Below are 21,360 nucleotides of genomic sequence, written 5' to 3'. Positions count from 1 at the left end.
TAACAGCATTTCCTAAAAAACCCAAGTAGTTACTCAACAGATGGTGTCGTTCTACGAAAACTGGAGTTCAGCTCCAACACATTTCACTTTGGTGACTAAATTAAAACCCTACACACACACACGAAACAAATTTAAGCATTATATAATTAGCATATATTAAATGAGGCCCTGGTTTTATTTAAAGGTTCAGAGAGAACCCCCAAATTTATTTAGACAAGAATTTGTGCTGGTTCTTAGAAACTTGGTTGGTGAAATGTTTACTTTTCTTAGAAAGTGGTGGCGCCCAGATCTCATCTGGCATTTCATTTAAATGATATCAAATCTCAGCCTTTGTCCTCCTGGGTTTTGTTCTTTAAATTGCATGCACATAAGGGATAATTCATCTAACTTTGGTGAAATTGTCCGAGGCGAGTTTGACGCATTCAAGGCCACTTGTGGTTTCTGCCAACTTCAGTAATGTTTAATAACCGCTTACCAAAAACATGACTCAGCAGTTATGGACGCGCCAAGTGTTTGTGTGGCAGACAGACTTTGACAAGCACCCACTGTTCTGATCTGCTTATGGTTTGACTTCACTGCCCCAAGACATCATTCAACTTTGTTAATCATTTCCACTCTTTTTCTGATCCTTGATTTGAAACAGCGTGCGTTTTGCATAGAAGCACCATTTCTCTAGAACTGTTAAAATTACTAGTTTGGGTTTAGAAATGTCATATATGGTTTCAAAAAAACCCCACGAGACGTCTCACAAAGCGCCGCGGGGAGCAGGCTGACGCACGCACATGCATTAACATCCAACGGCGAGCAGCCAAATGCGTCGGTTTTCCTTACAAAGGGTGGATCATGTAACACGGGCCTATAAATAGACGAGCAGACCACAGGAGGGCGACGCATGGAGTTATGAATCCCACAACACGTTTACACATGAGAGGGACCAACTGGCAGCGAGCGGCAGTCAAGACACTGGTTTGATTGGTTGTTTTGGTTTATTGTGCACATCATCATGCAGCCCAGGCCCCAGTGCAGAAACTGCAGATGTCTTAGGTATTTATTGTAGAAGAAAGCCAAGTAGCCCGACTACATCTCATTAGCAAACGGCTTTTTGCACAATCCTTTATTTGAACAACAACAAAAAATGAAATAAAATAGAATGCTGGAGGCTTAAATGAAAAGACAGACTAGATTTTGCCTTAAGTTCAATATCCCAACAGTTGCCAGCAGACAATAGTGTTAGGAGCGCATACTGTAAAGAGACGCTGTTGAAGCATTTCGCCAGCACGTGTCCTCGACGGTCATGAGAGGCTGAGATAAAACTGTACAGAGAGCTCAAGGCGGCCGTTTCAAAGTCTCAACTTCCACACATTCTGAAAAGGAGAGAATTATGCAAACCAACAATGTCACAGATGACGACAAAGCCAGCAGCACAACTGAAATATCGGGTAGAGGATGTATTGACTGTCTAAATAGCATGCCGTTCTCTTGGTGAAATGAATTGTGGACTGTGACAAGACATGGCAACAAGACCTCTGATGAGACGGTGCAACGACGTCCGAAGGTGAGGGCCTGTATAATGTCCTTTGGTTTATCTGGGACTGGTTTCTGACTCTGAAACCAACGAGACTCCATAATAGTGGTGATAATACATTGTTACATCGAGTTCAAAATAGTTTAAATCCATGTATAACCTCAAAATGACACATTTGACTTTGAATTGAAAGACTGGGTGAAGTTACAAAGAATATTTTTAAATTATAATATCCACGTGCCACTCGGCTCTGAAGGGAAGATGTGGGCTAACCGGGTTCTCACCCGTGTACAGACAGGTACATAGAAGAAAGTGCAGTCAGAACTACGGAAAGAGGAACTTTGGGCTCCAACAATCCTAAATCCTTGATAAAACCCATTTAAGATTTGTGTGTTAATACTGAGATTCTGACACTGGCGGTTGGAATGAAATGCAAAACATGGTCAAATCAAATGATGAAAGTAAAAAAAAAATAAAAAGGAAAAAATGTCAAGCAAAGAACTAGTTAAATTTTATTCATTGTTGTGCTTTAGCCTGTGTAATTTCTTTTCAAACACCAAATTAAATGCAAGCATGTGTCTAAAAGGAGCGAGAGCACAGTGACATCAGAAAAATCAGTGACCCAAAGAAACAAAAACAAACAAAAAGCAAAACATCTTTTAGCAACTCAAACAAGAATTATGACAACTGATGAGTGATTGGGGGAAAAACATCGAGTCAATCAAAAGCAAATACCATCTGTGTTTGTGCGCATGTCTGGGGTCTTTATTCAGAGCTCAGATCGGCTGTAGTCCCACTTCGCCTCCACGTTCAGCTTCCATCGATCAGGACGACCGATGTTGAGCCAACGATGAATAAATACAGGAGCCCGGTGCAAAGCCCCGCCCCCACCCAACAAACCCTTCGCAGACATTAAACTCACTGTCTGATTGGAGTTAGAGTTGTACACGAGTAGAAAAACATCACACCTGAACCTAAGGCAGCCCCCGCATCCTGCTGAGGTGGGGGTTAGATGGACTACACTGAAAAGTCACCGTTACACAGGTGGAACCTTGAGACAAAGGTGAACGAATGAGGGGGAATAGTACAAGGTAAACAAAGACAGGCTTCGCAGTGGAATATGTCCTGATTTGTTGTCATCTCTCCAGTGCAAGATCTCAACGTCTTGAAGTGTTCTTAGAGGTTTTTAGACTCAAAACCGAACGCAGTCCTTCAGGACCCAAACATGTTTTCAGCAAAACTTTAAATTTAGTCCCCCCCCCTTTCTTAAATTTTTCTAGATATTTGCAGAATATGCATTTGCTTGTCATATCATGATCAATTTACATGTTATGCACAGAAGCTTATTGTTAAATTCTAAATCATTTTTTTAGTCTTTCTAAATCTAAAGCCAGATACCACGTCAAGGACCTCTCAAACCTTTTGTACCGCCCACCTTTCCCCTGTTTGATGGCTCAAATGGTATCTAGATTTAAAAGCATCATAAAAGTGAGGAGATTCAGGAGGAGGAGTTGTTGGTGGTAGCGAAGACAACAATCTGGCTTTGAGGAGGACTCCTGATAATGCTGGTGCTGGGCCTTTTCAATGCACTAGGGCAAACTCAAATAGGCTTTGAAACTGCAGCAAATTCATTAGGCCAACAGTTCTCCTTTACTAAAAGGCAAACACTGATATTTCTAGGTGATTTCCTTAAAAAAAGGTAATTCAAACAAGAGAAATTACCCCAGCGGTCCACTTGTGGCCTGTGGCTGATAGTTCTTTCTGTGAGTGAGTCCACTGTTGCTATCTGAGCAAAGCTCCGGGCTCGATCAGAGGCGAGTCTGAGGTTCTGACCTGTAACCTCATTCCAGCCTCTGCCTATTCAACAGTCCTTGCTTGCTGCTTTAAAAGACAAAAAAAAATACACAGCAGTGGTGAAAAGAGGAGGAGCAGTCACAGGGAAATCTTTGTGATTGCAGCTTGTTTCTCTTCTTCCAAAATGAAAAAAGAGACAAGTAAAAGGGCGCTGGAAAAGCTGGATCTCAGGAAAGCAGAGACAGGAGGGAAGAAGAGAAGAACCTTGCAAGAGAACAAGTTGGGCAGTGTTCCTGTTCATTAGTTTGGTGTTTGTGTCGCATGTAGATGGGCTGTACTGTCAATGAGTGCATTGTGATCATGTAAGTGTTGCGTGTTTGTCAGTGGGACTGAATATTTGCGTACGTCTCGGGTTGCGTGCGTGTGTGTCTACAGCAGGTCAAGTCGGCGGTAGTACAGCAGGTAGGCCGTGCGCTCCGCAGTCTGCTTCACCACCTGGTACTGGTTGATAACCTTCACCGCCTGGTCATCGATGCGAAGCCAGCCATTAAGACCAATGTGGAAGACATCAGTGGTGTAATGACCACCTGTCGCACTGTTTCCATGGTGATAGACAACTGTAAATGCAAAAGTGGGGGAAATATTAACACACATCCATAAAGGAAGGAGGGTGGGGTTTAGGACTGACAGCTTCTGAAACATGAACGACCTCTACTCTCTTGCTGCTAGTGTAGTGTTAGCAACGCTAGCTAATGCTAGAAGGCAGGGTGCACTCAAATGAGCTGATCAGAACCAGTACTGGCATAATGTTCTCTAAGAACAGATGTTTAATTTGCCTTCATGGTGACTTAACTACTCCCATGCTGCTTTCATAGAAACAAGGAAACCATGAGCAGAATTAGTAATCACATAACAGATCTCCATTCACAATCACAAACACACCTGCAAAGAGCCTGTAAGTCCTTAAGCCTTTGACAACTTTGCTTCGTACTCCAGAGGACAAGAGATCTGGAAGAAAATTCACTCGTTAGAAGACAAAAGTTACACTGGGTGAATTTTTAATGTTCACCGGACAATCCATCAACAAACTCAAGAATAAGGCGAATGTGTTTTAAAATATCATTTTGCACCAAAGGGTTAACTCAGTTTAACATCAACAGCATCACTGTTTGGCTAATCCATTCCACCGTCCCCAGCTGTGCTGGAGCTGCAGCTGATGTTGTAATCCAACTTGATCAGCATTTAATGCTGTGGGACATATCTGTGTGTCACTTCCAGGATAGCAGATGGGTCATTCCCCTTGAGAACCCCCCATCTTTTGTACGTCAAAGACATTATTTTCCTGAATTGTACAGAAGCTAGCCTGTGTTGGCCATCTCATGGAAATAATTATACAGCTAATATTAGCATGTCTATTTGAAAATCTAACTGATTTGAATGCAAAGGGCATATACATGAACAAGAGTTCATGAAAACTACAGTGAAGTAAAAATCCCTCATTTTCTGATGATCAGGGGCTTCGGCTCCATAGAGCTGCATAGACAGAGCACACATCCACACCTTTGCTGATTTCCAGGTCAATGGGGTAATCGATGTTCTTGGTCAGTTTCTGGCAGCCTCCGGTCTTTTCAAAAACAAATCTCTTGAGATGGAGCACAAGCACAGGTGGCAACTCTTCCAGAGTCACTCTCCGACTTATCTCGATCTGAACGAGACAAACAAGAGAAAGACCGTCAGAATGTCCCGTGACAGAAATAAAACCTCCATGAAAAAAAACACATTTGTAACCAGATTATAAACAGAACGACAAAGCAAAAAAACAAGAGGTAACGTGATGGAAATAGCAGTCACTGTTAGTGGTGCCGTTAACCAAAATTACTTGTGTCTACAAAGACCAGAACCAGTTTAAATCACTAAAAGACACCACTAGACAGCTGTAGCACAGATGGTTCCTGTTCCAGCAAAATGCTTTTAGGAGCCCATCCTCAGTAGTTGGTCTGTGTCAATCATCATTCACATTGGTATAAACAAAGGTCAACTTTCCACACCTCCTGCTTAGTTTTAGAAGTGTAGCCCTGGACAGACTCTCGTGCCACCAAGGTCTCTAGAGCCTCCTGGACAGTGCGGATCTTCTCTGACTGAATGTCCAACTGCAGCGTGAAGAATGGCTGCAGAGTTGCTGACTCTTTAGAGTTTTGTTGATATACCACCGATCTGCAAAAAAAAAAAAAAAAAAAAAGGCAGACATTAGTGCATAGAGCAGTAACAGAATTCACCCTCATATCCCTGACCAAACATGCCATTGTGCCTCATTGTTTTGTTTTTATTCTATGTTGATGCAAACATGTATTTCAACAATGCTAAACTACTTCTATTACCCTTTAATCTGTGCAACTCCAGATAAACATCTGACATTGGGATCACCCATGGACCTTAAGGGGATTAACGTTTTGAATTCCTCGCTTCGCAAGATTGTTACATTTTTCTGCTATAGCAACTCAAATGTCTAAAGTAGCTGGATTAAAGCTGAATGGGCATCCACTCCACTCTGTAAACACACAGTCCTGTCTTCCATTTCTCTCTGGCTGCAAGCCTTGCTGAAAAAATAATCGTTTAAGACAGTGTGCAACCAGTGTAAACTGTGCATTTGCCAGACCAGAACCTCAAAGAACATGTTTAATGCGACTACACCCGCACAGGCTCGTAACTTCCAAATTTGACTGAAAGTTAAGACCTTTGTTTGTGGATGGCTGCCCCACGTCTTGCTGTCGAGACTCTCGACCACAACCAAGCAACAGGGAGTGTTTTTCTGAAGGACCCTGGTTGCAGGAGGTCACCAGTGTAATGGCACAAAGAACAAAAAACACAAGAGGATGTGCACCGTCACAAACAGTCAACTTACCGAATGTGTCCGCCGAAGATATCAGTGATAGGTGTACGGACAAAGTCAGCTTGGCGAGTGATGGAAGTCTTATTTCGGGGGCCCACTTGCTCCCACTCATCCTCACTACCTTCTTCATCCTTATCGGCAACAACTTCTTCCAGACTCGGCTGGATCTCAGGCCCATTGGGTGTAGAAGGTTCTGTTAAAAAGACAAAACAAAAACATGACATCAATCATTGAAATGGTTACATAAGGTTGATGCAGCAGTGTGTGAGGAAACAGCTCTGATATAGAATTGTTCCCTTTGAAACATGAACCATGGCTGTGCAGACAAAAAGTCTGATCAACAATGTTCTTAAACAGGCAGTGCCACATAACCGCAACAAACAATTCCATTTCAGCAAAACAAATGTTTCTTTGATTTCTGCCTCCAGTGACAACAGCACAAGAGGCTGTCAGAAAAAAAAGAGCTTACTTTACCACGCCTAGGAAGGGTCACTGTCACTCAGACAGCTCCCATGGAAACGTGGACGAATACTTTTAAAATAATTTCTAAGAAATTAAATAAATAAATAATTAATACATATTTTTAATAATAATTTTTCTATTATGGCTGTGATTACAAAACAGTTCAAGCCTCTCCACTTCTTTCTGTAATGACTTTAACTAACCAACGCTGCAGTTTTAACATGGTGGTAAAAAAATGCTTACTCTCTTCCTGAGGCGAGATTAGTTTTTTCAGTGCCAGCATCTCCTCATGCAATCCATTCAGAGTGAAGCCAAGATACTCCTCCGCATCTTCTTGTCGACCCTGAAACAAGAACATCAGCACCAATTAAAATGCAGCACTGAAACAGCAGACTGCTATGTGAAAACACTAGTGCACAGATTTGACAGTGATACTTGATGAGTAAAGCTCATTAGTTGATAAACATTTAGTTCAGGGTTTTTAACCGATCATTCATTAAAACTGAACTGACAGCATGTGAAGCTCAGATGAGTTGTGACATTGTGAACTGATCAAGAACATCCTCTTCTAGCACTGTCTGTTCGAGCGGAGGAAAAAGACTGAAGTCTTGAGAAGCAGCATAATTTACCTTCTCTGAGAGGCTCGACTTTATGAGTGTAAGCAGTCTGTAGATATACGTTGGCTCAAAGGGTGCACCAGGCCGAATGTCTTTTGTGACCTTCTCACCAACACCTTTAGACATATCAAAATCTATTAGTGATGCCGAGAGAGGAGCAAACCAAACATCCATACACATCATTTAACGCCTTACCTTGCTGCTTTGTTTTCGATGGCACGGGCATGTTGCTGAACTCATTCACCAGCCTTACACTGTCAAGCAGGAATTATATTAAAAGTCTGAATACGCGTCAAGCATTTTAGCAATTTGGTACGCGCTTGTAGAAGACGCATTACTTACAAGTTGTCTATCATGGGTGTGGAGGTGCAGGGTCTCTGCGTCTCATTATGGAGAGGAATAGACTTCATCAGGTGATACATGGGAGGGCAAGCAATCAGGGCCTGCAGGGTCTGAGTGCAAGAGTCAAGTACGACGAGCAGCTTCAACATACCAAAGTTGATATGAAGTATTTTTGGAAAGCAAAATGTTTCTTGAATTTGGCAAAGAGTATTCAAATTCTTCCCCTATTCCACTATGACAGATGGACTTAAGGTTAACCTTAAGGTTAACTGTAACTCCACATGATTTATTCGTTAAGACGAGGTTGATGCAGCAAAGAGCAAGGATACAGCGTTGATATAGCACCAGTTTCCCTTGTTGATCAGGCCTCTCGGCTGCAAAGACACTGGTTTATGTATCAACTTCACATTCTCAATAAGTTCTGGGGATTGAAGCACATACAATGCTATTAAAACGGGCAGGCCAGCGTAAACGCAACAAACAACTCAAGCCCACATCTGTGCAAGACAACGCACAAGTTCAGTCATTTTCACTGGTCCAGGGAGCAGTGAAGCGGGAGATTCTTAGATTTTTATCTCAAAACAAATGTTTCTTTTATTTCTGCCTCCAGTGACAAGAGCACAAGAGGCTGTCAGAAAAAAAAAAGACAGCTTACTGTACCACGCCTAGGAAGGGTCACTGTCACTCAGACAGTTCCCATGGAAACGTGGATGACTCCTTTTCAAATGACTTTTTTGTATTATTTATCTAGGAGTCTGGCTGAAATAGTTCGAGCCTCATCTAAATACTTACATTGCTCATACATATACTTGTTTCAACAACAACACAATCACATCACCCGCATCTCTTCACAATTAAAACCAACAGAGATTAAACTGACCCACTTTTCTTTGGAAGTGTGTGTATCTCTGGTAATTACAACCCATTTTTCACGTCAGTGACTGGTTTCTTGTGAATCTGTTATTAAATATGTCCTAAGGTAATGTGAATTTAAAGCAGAGAAGAATAAAGTATTACGTCTTTGAAGTAAGGTGCCAGTGGGTTATACAAACCCACAAGACTTTAATCACTCCTAGTGTGGATGGAGGAGTGGCAGCGAGACGACAGACTGTGGAACATCTATTTGAACTTTGACATCTATTCTAACGACTAACTGTGGCTCATTTTAAATGTACAGGGAGCCCTGGCCTGACTTATCCAGCTATTTGTAACTGCACCAATCTGTAAAACTTCATTTAAGTTCTGCCCTCTTCCCCATTTCAAACAATCCTATCAGTTATATTTACACATTATCCAAACCTTTGGCCTGTGGCCATATACTCCAGTTTGACATCAAACACTCATCTAATAAAATAAAACATCTAACAGTACAGCTTATCCACCAGTCCTAGTCCTTTGTGGCATTTTTGCTATAGACTGAAACAAAGCAGACAGAGACAAACAGCTGTCTCTATATATATAGACGTTATAGTTATGCGTTTGTTGGTCCATGGGTAAAAGTAAAGATTTTCACTCCAAAAGTAAATATTTCCATCTCGTATAACACTGGCGACGCGGTGAAGTGGTGTGCTGCCTTTTCCCCCCGCATAGACAAACTGCTCAGAGCACGTGCACATTCCCAAACCCTCCTGTTCAACCACGTGTAGCATAAATAAGGTTTATCTAGACAACTTTTCAGCATTCTTGGATAATCTAGCAAAGAAAGAGTTTGGATCATGTACCTGCTTAAAATGACCCCAAGGTAAAAATAAAGCTCTCTCTTCTTGGTGCTTCAAGTCATCCTCCACACGACTCCAATCCAACCCATCTGGCATTACTTTACTTTACCTGAGCTGACCCATGAGAGGTTTTAATAAGATTTCCTTCACCTTATAGGTTTAGTTTTATTTTTTACTGAAGTAGATGCTAAAGCAGGGACTCTGTATCCTTCAGGTTTTATATTTTAGATAAAAACCTGAATAGTAAAATGTCAAAACGATATACTACCACCTGACGTAGAGGACATTCAACTTATCGTTAAATATCATCTGCCTTAACATTCATAAAGGGGAAGACAAAGTTAAACTGTATAACTTCATTGAAAAAAGTATTTCCTGTGTGAGGTGAAGTGGGCTACTCGGTGTAGTACCACCACCTAGTGTTTCTTTCTTGCATGTAGGCAACATGCCTATAAATATTTACCTGTGAGATATTGTGGACTAACTCAACCCCTTACAGACAAGATGTTCAGAAGAAAACATTCTTATTGATTTTAGAATGGTGGCTCCTCAAAACACTCAATATTTGAAGGATTTCAGAGGAACAGTAACAGCATGTGTCTACACTGCCACACAGTGGAAAAGGAGTACATAGCGCAAAAACATAGAAAGCAGCATAGTAATGCAAGATAAATATCTAAACGTGTACAGTGGTTCATTTTGTAGATGAAATGAACATCTTTATGCAATACCTGCAAGTTTATGGGCCACAGGATCTTCTGACACATGGACAGGACCTTCTTTGACCTCCCCAGTTGTCTCAGGCTGCTCTGGCAAAGTGACAGAGGGAGACACCGGTTCCACAACGTTCTTTACCTCCACAAAGGCCTGAGGACCCCCAGGCAGAGGCTTGGAGTTGTGGAAGAGGCTAGCCCAGGATTTGGGGAGGTTGGCAGTAGGTGCAGCTGGCGCTGCAGTTGAAGGGGCCTGCTCTGACACTACTGGCTGTGCAGCGGAGTCTGGGGAGACCTCAGCCTGCTCCCCACTCTCCCAGTCTTCTTTGTGTCCATCCTCACTGGTGGGAGTATCTGGCTCTGCTAGTCCATTGGCCACGCCACTATCTGCTACCTTGATTCCCTCCAGTTCAGTAGTCGTATTGGAAGTGGCGTCAGAAGAAGCAGCTGAGGAAGGAAGAGGTGATTTGGAGCAAGGGCTGTGCACAGTATCTGAAAGTTCTGGGCTCTGTGAAGCCAAATGATTTAGCTGCTCATCAGCAGTCCTCAGCTCCTCTGTCATCCCTCTGCTTTGAAAGGATGATAAAGAGGAGGAATTTGCATTGTTGCCATCTGACAAAGAGGTGGCTCCACTTGTTAATTCCAAAGAAGAGTCATCAGGGCTATCACAAGTCCTCTGATTGGCAGTGGATGAAGGGGGGTACTTGGCTGAAGCCACAGCAGCTGCTGATGATGCTGTGGAAACAGATCCAGAGGTGCAATGTTCACCCCCCGAAAATGTCTTAATGTCTACATCCTCAGCGCTGTGGTGCGGGCCACTAAGTGCATGTCCATTTACCAGTGCTGTCGCAGATGTCCCATCTGCCGCACTGTTGCTGTTGGTGGTGGTGGTGGTGATCCCAGTTGCCGGGTCCAGGTAACTGTAGTACCCAGGCGGTCGCTTTTTCTTTTTCTTCCTCTCTCGCTGCCCCAGGCTGCCAGGGAGTCCGTCCAGGTCTTGACAAACCTGATGATTGTCCAGCGCTGAGGCCTCAGCGTCGGGGCCATTTAGCAGGTTGAAGTGGGTTCCATCAGGCACATCAGCGTCTGGAGGAGTTGTCTGTTGAACCTTCTGGGCCGTCTGGCAGCCCAGGATGAATTCTGGTGCTTGGGGGTTGAGAGTGCTTGACACCTTGTACAAGGGATCGTTAACCCCAATAACCTTGGAATCCATCACCTCGTCAACGCCAAACTCAATGTGCTGGTAGTCGTCTGCTGCAGATGACATTTGGAACAATTAGGAAATCAATCGGTTGGTGTTTAAATACAACCTAAATTAAATATCTAATAGAAGACTGAGTAAAATGTTAATGAATTTTGTCCCCTGCTGTGCAGTATTTAATGACAAACAACCCCCAAATTGGTAAATGTATTTAAATTAAATTTGTATAAGTTATAGATTTGTTTTATACAGTAACAGTGCTGTGCAGACAAGAAAAAGCATGGCATGGGTCTAGTTTCTGTAGTGCAATAACAAGATTAATGTATTTTTAGTGGCATGTAACCAACACGATAAAAAGATTCAGCAGTTTGCTCGTGGGGACAGTATATTCAAAATGGAGCTAGTTTGCATTTTCATTTCAGTTTAAATTGATATGTTCACAAATAACTGTAGTGTTGTCATCAAAATGCCCTGAAATAAGGAAAATAATGCATTACAACTATTGCACAAAGGTACTTCAGTGTTTTGTCGTGTTGCACAGCAGCATAAGTCAATCATTATGCAATGAGAGATGCAAAGTGAAAAGGTGAACAAAGAGGAAACATTAGTAAGTGCAAATCAGAAAAGTAATCCAAATCTGTTATGACAAAGCAAACTGGTCACACAAGCTACAAACCCCAACACTTTGCAGATGTTAGGACCTCAGCCATTACTTCTTTTAAAGGGATTAGAACTTCTGTTAGTGTTGCTGAAATCACACTTCATGGGTGTAAATGAATGCATCAGTAAAATCTCAAGGCTAAATATGCAGAGTCATTAGCAACCACAAAACCACTTCGATGCCCTTAAGATATCATTGTTAATATCACTCAATGCTTAAATTCATTTTTAGTTGAACTTAGGTCCAGAGGTGCTGAAAATGCATTTTATGCAAGAGGAGATAAGATACTCGGCAGTATCTTGAGCATGCAAAGCTCTAGATTTTACCAACAGGTAAGAGAAAGAATACAGACACAAGGTTTAGAAAGCCACCAGTTTTTGAAACCTGGATTTTGAGTTTTACAGCAAACGGACAGCAGCTAGTCAAGCCACAGGGTGTCAAAGTCTCCTCAACTCACCGCAAACCTGCAGTCCCATAGACTCCATAATATAAGGTACAGCAGGAGTGCAGTAACTTCCTAAATAATCAATACAAATCAAGGTGAGGAAAATGTTATGAGCAAATGAGAACCATTTCAAAGAGAGGTGGCTGCTATTTAATTCTACAGTGGGCCAAAATTCAAAGAAATGAAATAACTCAATGAATGAAACAGTCAGGATCTACAGGCATTTGTTTAGATTCCATTTACAGTTGAAAAGCATCTCCTTGTTATATGAACTCAAAGTATGGCTCTTCTGGTGGAAGGGAGGCAATTTAAAGCCAATTATTCACATTTAAGGACAAAAATGTTTATATAAAATAGTACATACCAGAAGACTGACTGACACACGGAACTTTGTCATTGAACGGAGGAAGCTGACGAGAGAAAACTCAAAGTTAGATGTTAAGATACTTTAATTCAAATAGGTTTGTACAGAAGAAACAATAATAGGGATACTGTCAGAATCATTTAATGATGGAACCATCAGTAATGTTTTGCCCATTCTTAATCAGTTAATTAATATGTACTTACTAGTGTTTGGCAAAATACATACACCTTGCCCCTAAGCATTTCCTTTTCATGTCCAAGAAGAGCTGGCTGACTAGTTCAATACTACAAACTCCTGAAAAAAAAGCATCCACTTACCTCAACATAACATCTTGGAGTCACAAAAAACTGATTGATCTCATCAGGGCTGAATTCCCCAAAGATGTACTGTGGAAAGAAATCCAACAACAAATACAACAATTAGTCCTCAAAAACTAAGGTTGTAAAATCCGCAGCATATTCATGTAAAAATTCATGAGTAGGTCAGTGATCATGCATGACTTAACATATTAAAAGAAACCAGGCGGCACAATCAATGCAAAAGTTAAAATTCAAATGAAAAGTCTGATAATTGACAGCTGACGTCAGCACTTTCCACACAGCTGGAGCGGTTTCAAAAGGTGCAGTCAATGGATATCTAGGTACAAGGACTCCTGGTTGGCCAAGAGCGCGACGCTAGTTCGTACAAAGGTAAAGCGCAACATGAACTGATGAGTCATGCAGTGTTATACATAAACCACTAACACAAACAGTAGAGGTTTGATTTCACAACTGTTTGCTTTCAATATGAAGAATATGTGGAGGTTAATGAATAACTGACCCGGTCATTCAGCTGCAAATTTATACAGACCATGTATTAAAACATTAAATGACTTGACAGTAAGTTATTTTACATAACAAGGCTTCTAGTTTTATTCTTGTAACAGATCAATGATACAAGAAAACCTCAACTACCTAGATGTGATTTGAATTTATTATTCAGACTGAAAGCAACTAAGAGACCTACAGGCTGGACAGAGGCTTCATTTGTAGTCCAGACTAATTAGATTGAAGGCTTAGGCTCCACTAATGCCCCCCACACATCCCACCAAATGTGGGCTTTGAAAACAAGGTCTTCAAAGTTCAGTGATAGATCAGTGAAGGTAACCAAAAATCTATTTATTCTCAAAGGGGTGTTTGAGAATAACCTTAATTACAACAGTACCAAGACATATGATAATAAACAGGAGGTTTATGATTAATTGTAAAACGTATGCAAGTGTTTTTAGGTGGACATGAAATCAGTAGATAACAAGATGTTGTACTTTCTACCCCCGCTTCCTATATTTTTAAGAAAATTTTTATTCCCTTCTTGTTCTATAAAGAGTTGCTTTAAATATGCATCTCCTCCAGTGGATGAGCATTAAAGATTAAGGGTGAAACACAGCATTGTCCCACCTAAGTGTCCATGGGAAACACAAAGCAATGGAGAAAAGGTGCAATGAACTCACTAGTCGCCCTGTTAATCCTCTCAGTGCAATAAACAATGAAATGTGAAAGGGGCGGCACACAGAAAAGAAAGTGCAGCTCAAGCACATGCAACTCTTTGCAAGCGAGGGCCCACATTGCTGAAATGGCACAACAAGTGACAGTCAGCCATAATCCAACAGCATCAGGACGGCTAATACAAGCACAACAGAAAACGTCCCTTTGAGTCTTTCCGCAGGCATGCCACGCGTAGCACGTTAAGCTTGCCTTGCTGTTCGCTTGGACTAAGGATTACAACAAATTAGCCATCTGTATGATTTCAACCCAGTTTAGTGAAGACACCACAAGAACAGAACAGGGCTACAAGAAAGGCCCAGCATGACGGACAAAGGCCTAACGCATGTTATACTGAGCTGTGTGACACTTTCCGTATTTGCAGAGATTGAATAAGATCATCATTGACTGTCTGTGATTTGCGCCAACAACATTGACGAATACAAAATGTCTAAAACTAACTCATGAAAAGGTCGGACTTGAAAAAACAAATCTAATTTAGCAGTCCTCCACATGACACTGGATTGTGAACACAAACCATCAGCAGAACTGATCGAAATCCCAACTGTGTGAATGTATAGTAACCAAGATGACTCATAATCTCACATAGCTATCATTCCTGAAAAACTGATTGCAGCTGACAGTCCGTGTCCTCTAACAATGGACACAGGCAGCACTGCACTGTACTGTTAAATGGAATGCAGCTTTATTAATGGTCAACGGGGCTGAGCATGACAATGCTGGTGCAGCACCACCACAAAAAAAAGGTCAGACAAGTTTTTAATTAATCTCTAAAGCATGTCTGAAGCTGGAAAAGGATTAGTCATAAAAGAACTACTGAATAAAACTCAGGAGTTCAACACTGTTGCAATACCATTTAATAACACGATTAATCAATCTTAGCTTTTTAATGGATCTGAAGTGCTCCAGGTATTTTTGAGAAAGTTAAAAAAAGAAACTGCAATGATGAATGCTACTGTAATTGATTAATTAAGAGTAAAGTGCTGACTCCATAGCTCAATCGATGCAGAGAATCTACTGGACTACTTAAATTGCTACGTAAATGCTATAAATAACCAATGCATATTACAGTATATTACTACATTTTGCCTACAAACGTTTGGCATAGGGTGTTTATAGCAATGGAAAGAAATGATTCATGGCATAACAATTTTCTGAAATGGGTGATGACAATTATAATTCTAGTCAGATTTATGCTTTGGTGGAAAAATGGGCAAAACTAAAATGGAAGATGTCGTAATGATGACAAATTACAAAAGCATTCAGAGCCATGTAACTTTCTTTTAAGCAGATTATTCTCTACTACAATAAATAAAGCTGATATAGTTCATTCTGATAATACTAAGTTGCATTTCTTTTCTCAGAAGAGTAGTTCTGAGCAAGTCAGACGTCAAGCTCTAGAAGACAGCTACATGTTTGTTACAAATCATTTTAAACAACAAAATGTAACTACATAATTTCGCTTGACAAAAGGAAAATGTGTTTTCCTTAAATGTGTCATAATCCCTTTGCTCAATGACACTAAATATATCCAGCTGTTCAACTTCACTAGTGAAAAAATACTGACATAACCATCTGCGAGTGGTGAGAATATTGCAGGTTTTCTTCTGCTAAAAGCTGACACATACCATTAACATACATTTCCAGTTTTGCTGCTTCTGTGTTGTTCTGGCCTGTCAGGAAAACAACTATTCTTTTTGGTGAATGTAGCTGCTTTAATACTAGTTACAAAACTACAACATACATTGATTCATTAAACATTAACACAAATCATGTATTATGATAAAAAAGGACAACGGGGACAATTAGACCAAAGAGCAAAGCTGTTAATGCAGAGTCCTGTCTTCCAATTTATAGCAAAATCTTGTTTAAAGCCATCTTTTGCATACGTATATGAAATAACTGACCACTGGACATAAGTAGGATGGTTCAATGAGTGAGTGTCGATATTCAACAGACAGGTCAAACATTATCACAACAACTCATCAAACACGCACCCACTGATTTTCCCCTATGCTTTCACTATGCTGAAGAGTGGACCAATAGAAACCCTCAGCGATAGAGGCCAGGAAGAAGTGTGAAAGCATGCAGAGACAGGTCTCCAGCGAGGTTTCCCTTTCTGTACTAGTCACGTTGCTTGAACTGTCAACCAGTGTTTGATCGCGGTGAAGCACGCATCTCTAGGCTATGGTTTGTTTCACTGGGTTCATTTGGGCATCAACTAAAACTTTAATACAGACGAACAGTAGAAACTTTAAACCTGGCACGTCTGCATGCTTTGCCCGAAAACGGGCCTTTACGTTCGAACTAACTAAACGTGCTGAATTGGCTACGTTCTAGTCACGCGGAGACGATCTGTGTAATCGTGCTCTCATCCAGCAACACGCGACTTCAACAGTGTTTTAAAAAAATGTTTCCATATTCTCCATAGTCTCCGCTATCAAGAGGCCCGCACTGTGGCATTTGTGTTTAGCTAACCAGCTAGCGGACTGCCTACAAACTACAACCGCACCACCTGTGCGAAGCTGTTAGCTCGCTACGAGCTAAAAGAACAACACCAATGTCCAATCCTGGCGCACAACTCCCTAAAAATTGCGCGGCATCGCGCGCAATAAGTCCCACGGAAGAGCTTCCTAAGCGTCTAGAGCCAAAAAAAAAACATTTGCAGAAATTATTTCCACCTAAGAAAACACACGGAGAAGGCCTGGCTGATGGCCCATGCACACACGCAGCAGTTTTCATAGTCACTTTTAGCTGGGAAACAACACGTGACACTTGTGGTACCTCGCACCCAAATGTCATTAGGATTACATTAGGAGCAATTTCGCGTTTATTCAGCTAAACGTGTCTGCCACGTGCCGAAAAACTGGCGCAAATATTACAGACAGATCATTTGAATGGAGAGACCAAGGCCCTGCTAGCTCCATGCTGGTCGTGTTTCAATGGGGCTTAGAGGGGCATTAACAAGCACTTTTCAGTACTTACACTTTCAATGACACGACTAGTAACATATTCTCTACAACTCGTACTTAACTAAACTGCACTTATACAACGTGCCATTCTTCGTGTAATAATAATATATTAGTGTGGGCTGGTCCTGTGTCTACAATAAACTGCGGTTTCGGTGTGTAACAGGAGTTGTTTTGCAGGCTAACTCTAGCCAGCTAGCATAGCTACCTGGTTGCTATAAAAAGCCATGCTCCCGGTGAGGTTCTCTCTTCCCCGCTGACAAGACGAAAACTCTCCCGGGAAGGTGTTGTCGGATTGAAATGACAGCTGCGGAAGGTGTCCTACTTCAACGCCATCGTCCTTTCTCCAACGCTGTCGTGGCACTCATAAATCTTGGTCTATGTAATGCATCAGCACTTCATGCTACTCGCGCTCCCATAACCGCCATTTCTATCTAGCATCTTCCTCGCTTGGTAGCCAAGCCAGCGCGCGGTCGGTTGTAGAGGCAGCGTGAGCTTGAGGAATAACGGCGAACATTTCCGGTGACGGCCTGCCATCATGTTCCAAAATAAAAGTTCATATTCGTGCACGTTCCCCTGATTTGGGACATGTGTAAGAACCATCATCAGAACTGTTCCGTACTTGTTAATTTATATTCCTTTTTTTTCCAATCGCACAAAATGCGAATAGTTTGTTGTTTGTTTCTAGTGTTGGTGTACAGGTCTCTTGGTCTGTGACAAGACACAAAAAGAGAAACAAGATGTATCAAAACACCCAAAATAATGCAAAACAACGCCAAAGAAGGCAATCCATCTACTAAAGACTTTAGTTGAAGCTGATATTAATTTTCAAACTGAACATAATTGGATTGGACCAGGTTTATGACTGCTTGAAGTCCAGATGCCCCAAGTGTACTGTTCCTCCATTCAGTAATGGTTCATTAAAATCACAGATCATCAGCATAAATTCCTGGCTGCCGAAAAACGAAACCACTGTAAGTAAATTTATCATTTTTTTTCTAAGGTCTATTACAGTTACCAGTCTTATCTAAAAATGTCAGTTTCAAGAAAACAGAAGGCAGTTTCTAATGCCTATAACTTACAATATATAATTAAATGAATGTACACAAACAAGTGTCACGCGCAATTAACCTGGGCGCGTGAAACGAAAAATCACCTTGATTACATTGGTAACCCTTTTATGTGACATTTATTTTGGAACCCATCTAAGCCTTACCGGAAGTCCTAAAAGTGCATGACTGAAGCGTGACCGCGTGCGTTCACATCCGGGTTGCAGCATGAATCGCAAATTTGTATTTATTTATTTATTTTTATTTTAAAAGTGAGCGAATGTATAAATGCACTTTTATTTCCAATTAATTGTATAACACATTCATACGTAGTCAAGCTTGTATTTAACAAATAACAATTTAATAAATTTTGATTTAACAATTAAACTATATTACAAAACTATATAATTATAATGTAACAATTCAGTGCGTGCAAACTCCAATGAGATGCAATGTGAAGCCTGTACACTTTCCAATACTAGTAAATTTTCATTATGCGTTCACCAGAAGTTACCTGGAAATCAATGGGCGTGGCAAATCGCGGGCCTAAAACCGGAAGAAAACTTTCGCTTTTACAAATAATCTCCTTTTGCGTGTAATAACTTAAAGGTAGGGTATTGTTCTCTGTCGAGTAAAGGTCCTGTCTCAGACATCTTAACCAATTCGCCTTTTCTTAAAAACGCTAAAGTGAAACTAAATTGAACTTCGTAAAGGTGAAGACAGGTGCACGGCGACTTCAAGTCTATATAAATAATATGCTTTCGGCTCCTGTGATGAAATGAAACTATGTTTAAACGGGTAAAAGTCTGTCTATTTGCTGGCCTCGGCGTTGTGAGATCGAATTTATAATTTATTACGTCATATTACAATGTGCGACTCACCTATTCTTCTGCGGGTTGTTTTATGAATACATTGAATAATAAATCTTCCTTCCCTGCTGCCTTTATGTTCACCTTGTCCGCTATATGTATATAGCCCAGCTTTGTTTACTAGTTTGTAATGAGATTCCGACCAGTAATCTAATTTTGCAGACATACTGTGAGAAGATGCCACAGAGGGACAGGCGCCCCCACGGCAGTGATATGTATGCAGAGTACAAGAGCAGAGTTTGGGACAATCCACAAAACAGTGACAATCTGCACAATGGGAGAGGTCATAACCATAGGTCACGAGATCAGAGAAGATCTGCAGGTGGCAGTGAGTCCAAAACAAACAGACACAGGGACGTGACAAGTGACTCCCACAATGAGCCACATGTTTACAGAAACTATCACCAAGAAGAAGCCCCAGGAATGTAAGCGAACATGTAGTGTGAATAGGCTCCACACTCACTGTTATAGCATTCACACACACCTTCAAATATTTATACAGAAATAAGTGATCCGATCTCACTTAGAAACTTGTGTGTTGTCCCTGTAGGTCCAGAGAGACGTCAGTGTATCAGTCTGACAGGGAGTATTACGAGCAACCACACAGACAAGCTGTGTACAACCTCAGATACGTCCTAACCAGCAGAGGCAAGCATGAACATTGTGTTTAACTAGCTGACATTTGGAATTGTTTTTCGTATGTATCGTTTGTATTTGTTCCTCTTCTCCCCCTGTTGCTGCACATTGTTTGATAAGGGTGGTGTTTGTTAAGTGACCTTTGCATTTACATGTCTGTCACTGGTGTTTCCGCCGTGTCTCTCAGGGCTCTGCCAGGTCATGGAGCTGTTCGTGAATCTGCTCCTCGTCATCTGTGCAGGAATTCCATACAGCAACAACGTGCCGTACCGCGACGTGGCCAGCCTTGGTGGACTCTACTATTACTACTATGGCGGAGCCAGCGCTTTCACTGGAGCTGAGGCGGAAAAAGTAAAGACTCTGGACCAGCAGTTCTTCCAGCTGAGGCAGCCGCCATACGTGTGCACTATGGCGTGTGGTGGGGTTTTAATGGTCTACGTCTGTGCCATGCTTGCCCTGGGGATTTTCAGAGTCACTTACCGCTGGCCCCCTGTGCTGCTGGGGGAGGCTCTGCTGAACCTTCTCATAGGCCTTGGCTACATCCCCGCCCTTGCATTCTACTTTATTAAGGTGCAGGAAGCTTACAATAACCCCATTTGTTCAGAGAGAGACCAGATGTACAAGAGCAAAGGGCTTAATGGTTATGGGTGCCAGTTTAATGGGGCAGATATCGCAGGAGGCCTCTTTGGGGTGTTGGGGGTGTTTGTTTTCATCTTTGGTGCAGTGTTAGCTGTCAGAGCTTTTAGGTCAGTGCGTGAGCTTAAGGAGCAAAGGAGGACAAATGAGGACAATAATCTTTAATCAGCCTTTTCTTGGCATTTTTGAACAAATATCCAGTTACAATTTCTGACAAATTAATTATATTGGATATAAATATTTGCTGCTTTTTACATTTGCTGCTTTTTTTATTAACTTTTTATGTTTTAGTTTTATCTTGCAGAAAATGTTTTAATTCTACTTTTCATTTAAATGGGTACTGTTACATTTGTCTGAAACCATACCTTTGGTCATACAGTAGTCATTTGGTCAAGAAAACCACTTGTTTGATCAATCGTAAAATCGTTGTGCAATCCTTAGAGGCGTCTGTTGTTTGTTCAACTGGCAGGTTGAAACTTGTTACTGATGTTTCTTTGTAAGGGACCAGTGATTCTTGTTTTTGGTTTACCTCTCACTTATTCACAAGCAGAGGAGCTGTCATGACTAGAGTCAACATAGAGAGGAATCAGAGGCCGAAGCTCCAACTCTGTGATGGCTGGACCAACCACCGGATCCACAGCTCTACTGGAATTTGTTATTTTTTCTACATGAAAATGTGATGTGCTTTAAACCTGGAGGTTCTTACATAGTCTTTGTTTATTTGTATGTGTATTAGTATTATATTATAGTATTTTTACTATACACTGGAGAAGTTGCTGCCTCACATGAAACATAACTGCACATATTTACTTGAGCTTTGCATAATTCAGTGTGTGATCCAAACTTGTTCGACTAACCAAAAGGAGCAACAACACTGTGTAACACTGTTAAACCAATAAACTATCACATTTTTAACTATCCAAAGAAG

General features: G+C 41.3%; 2 protein-coding genes across 8 annotated transcripts; one reads left to right on the top strand and one right to left on the bottom strand.

Annotated features, from left to right (window-relative positions):
- Positions 1 to 1,078: 1,078 nt before the first annotated feature.
- usp10 (ubiquitin specific peptidase 10) lies at positions 1,079 to 17,749 on the bottom strand. Of its 4 annotated transcripts, none has more exons than XM_029144502.3 (15): positions 17,451 to 17,749; positions 13,050 to 13,118; positions 12,733 to 12,778; positions 12,381 to 12,440; positions 10,080 to 11,315; positions 7,960 to 8,051; positions 7,631 to 7,740; positions 7,484 to 7,542; positions 7,301 to 7,404; positions 6,915 to 7,014; positions 6,222 to 6,402; positions 5,368 to 5,533; positions 4,880 to 5,024; positions 4,262 to 4,327; positions 1,079 to 3,936 (listed from the first exon to the last, which is right to left on the bottom strand). In XM_029144502.3, the coding sequence occupies exons 1-15, from the start codon at positions 17,469 to 17,471 to the stop codon at positions 3,749 to 3,751; spliced, it is 2,643 nt and encodes an 880-aa protein (XP_029000335.1). In that variant the 5' UTR covers positions 17,472 to 17,749; the 3' UTR covers positions 1,079 to 3,748. The 4 variants fall into 4 exon arrangements, with proteins under 4 accessions (XP_029000335.1, XP_029000337.1, XP_029000339.1 ...); XM_029144504.3 differs by having other exon boundaries at positions 10,080 to 11,312; XM_029144506.3 differs by lacking the exon at positions 12,381 to 12,440 and having other exon boundaries at positions 10,080 to 11,312.
- Positions 17,750 to 18,805: 1,056 nt separating this feature from the next.
- On the top strand, positions 18,806 to 21,359 carry marveld3 (MARVEL domain containing 3). 4 transcript variants are annotated; one of them, XM_029144548.3, is made up of 4 exons: positions 18,806 to 18,900; positions 19,323 to 19,585; positions 19,711 to 19,808; positions 19,984 to 21,359. In XM_029144548.3, the coding sequence occupies exons 2-4, from the start codon at positions 19,338 to 19,340 to the stop codon at positions 20,595 to 20,597; spliced, it is 960 nt and encodes a 319-aa protein (XP_029000381.1). In that variant the 5' UTR covers positions 18,806 to 18,900; positions 19,323 to 19,337; the 3' UTR covers positions 20,598 to 21,359. The 4 variants fall into 4 exon arrangements, with proteins under 4 accessions (XP_029000381.1, XP_029000380.1, XP_029000382.2 ...); XM_029144547.3 differs by lacking the exon at positions 18,806 to 18,900 and adding an exon at positions 18,910 to 19,089; XM_029144549.3 differs by lacking the exon at positions 18,806 to 18,900 and having other exon boundaries at positions 19,096 to 19,585; positions 20,038 to 21,359.
- The last annotated feature ends 1 nt before the right edge of the window (position 21,360 follows it).

Source organism: Betta splendens, chromosome 3 (genome assembly GCF_900634795.4).
Source record: "Betta splendens chromosome 3, fBetSpl5.4, whole genome shotgun sequence".
NCBI classification, from domain to species: Eukaryota; Metazoa; Chordata; class Actinopteri; order Anabantiformes; family Osphronemidae; genus Betta; species Betta splendens.
Note: the sequence above shows the minus strand (reverse complement) of the source record. Positions and strands in the feature narration are given on the sequence as shown.

What these genes read in the sequence shown, in the direction of transcription:
- marveld3 (XM_055507557.1), top strand. Translation starts at nt 19,257, where the DNA reads ATGTATATAGCCCAGCTTTGTTTACTAGTTTGTAATGAGATTCCGACC. An exon ending in CAAGAAGAAGCCCCAGGAAT is followed by an intron (nt 19,586 to 19,710) that starts GTAAGCGAACAT and finishes TTGTCCCTGTAG; the next exon opens with GTCCAGAGAGACGTCAGTGT. An exon ending in ATACGTCCTAACCAGCAGAG is followed by an intron (nt 19,809 to 19,983) that starts GCAAGCATGAAC and finishes CGTGTCTCTCAG; the next exon opens with GGCTCTGCCAGGTCATGGAG.
- usp10 (XM_029144502.3), bottom strand. Translation starts at nt 17,471, where the DNA reads ATGGCTTTTTATAGCAACCAG. An exon ending in CTCCAAGATGTTATGTTGAG is followed by an intron (nt 12,779 to 13,049) that starts GTAAGTGGATGC and finishes TTCTCTCGTCAG; the next exon opens with CTTCCTCCGTTCAATGACAA. An exon ending in ATCTTCGGCGGACACATTCG is followed by an intron (nt 5,534 to 6,221) that starts GTAAGTTGACTG and finishes TTTTTTTTGCAG; the next exon opens with ATCGGTGGTATATCAACAAA.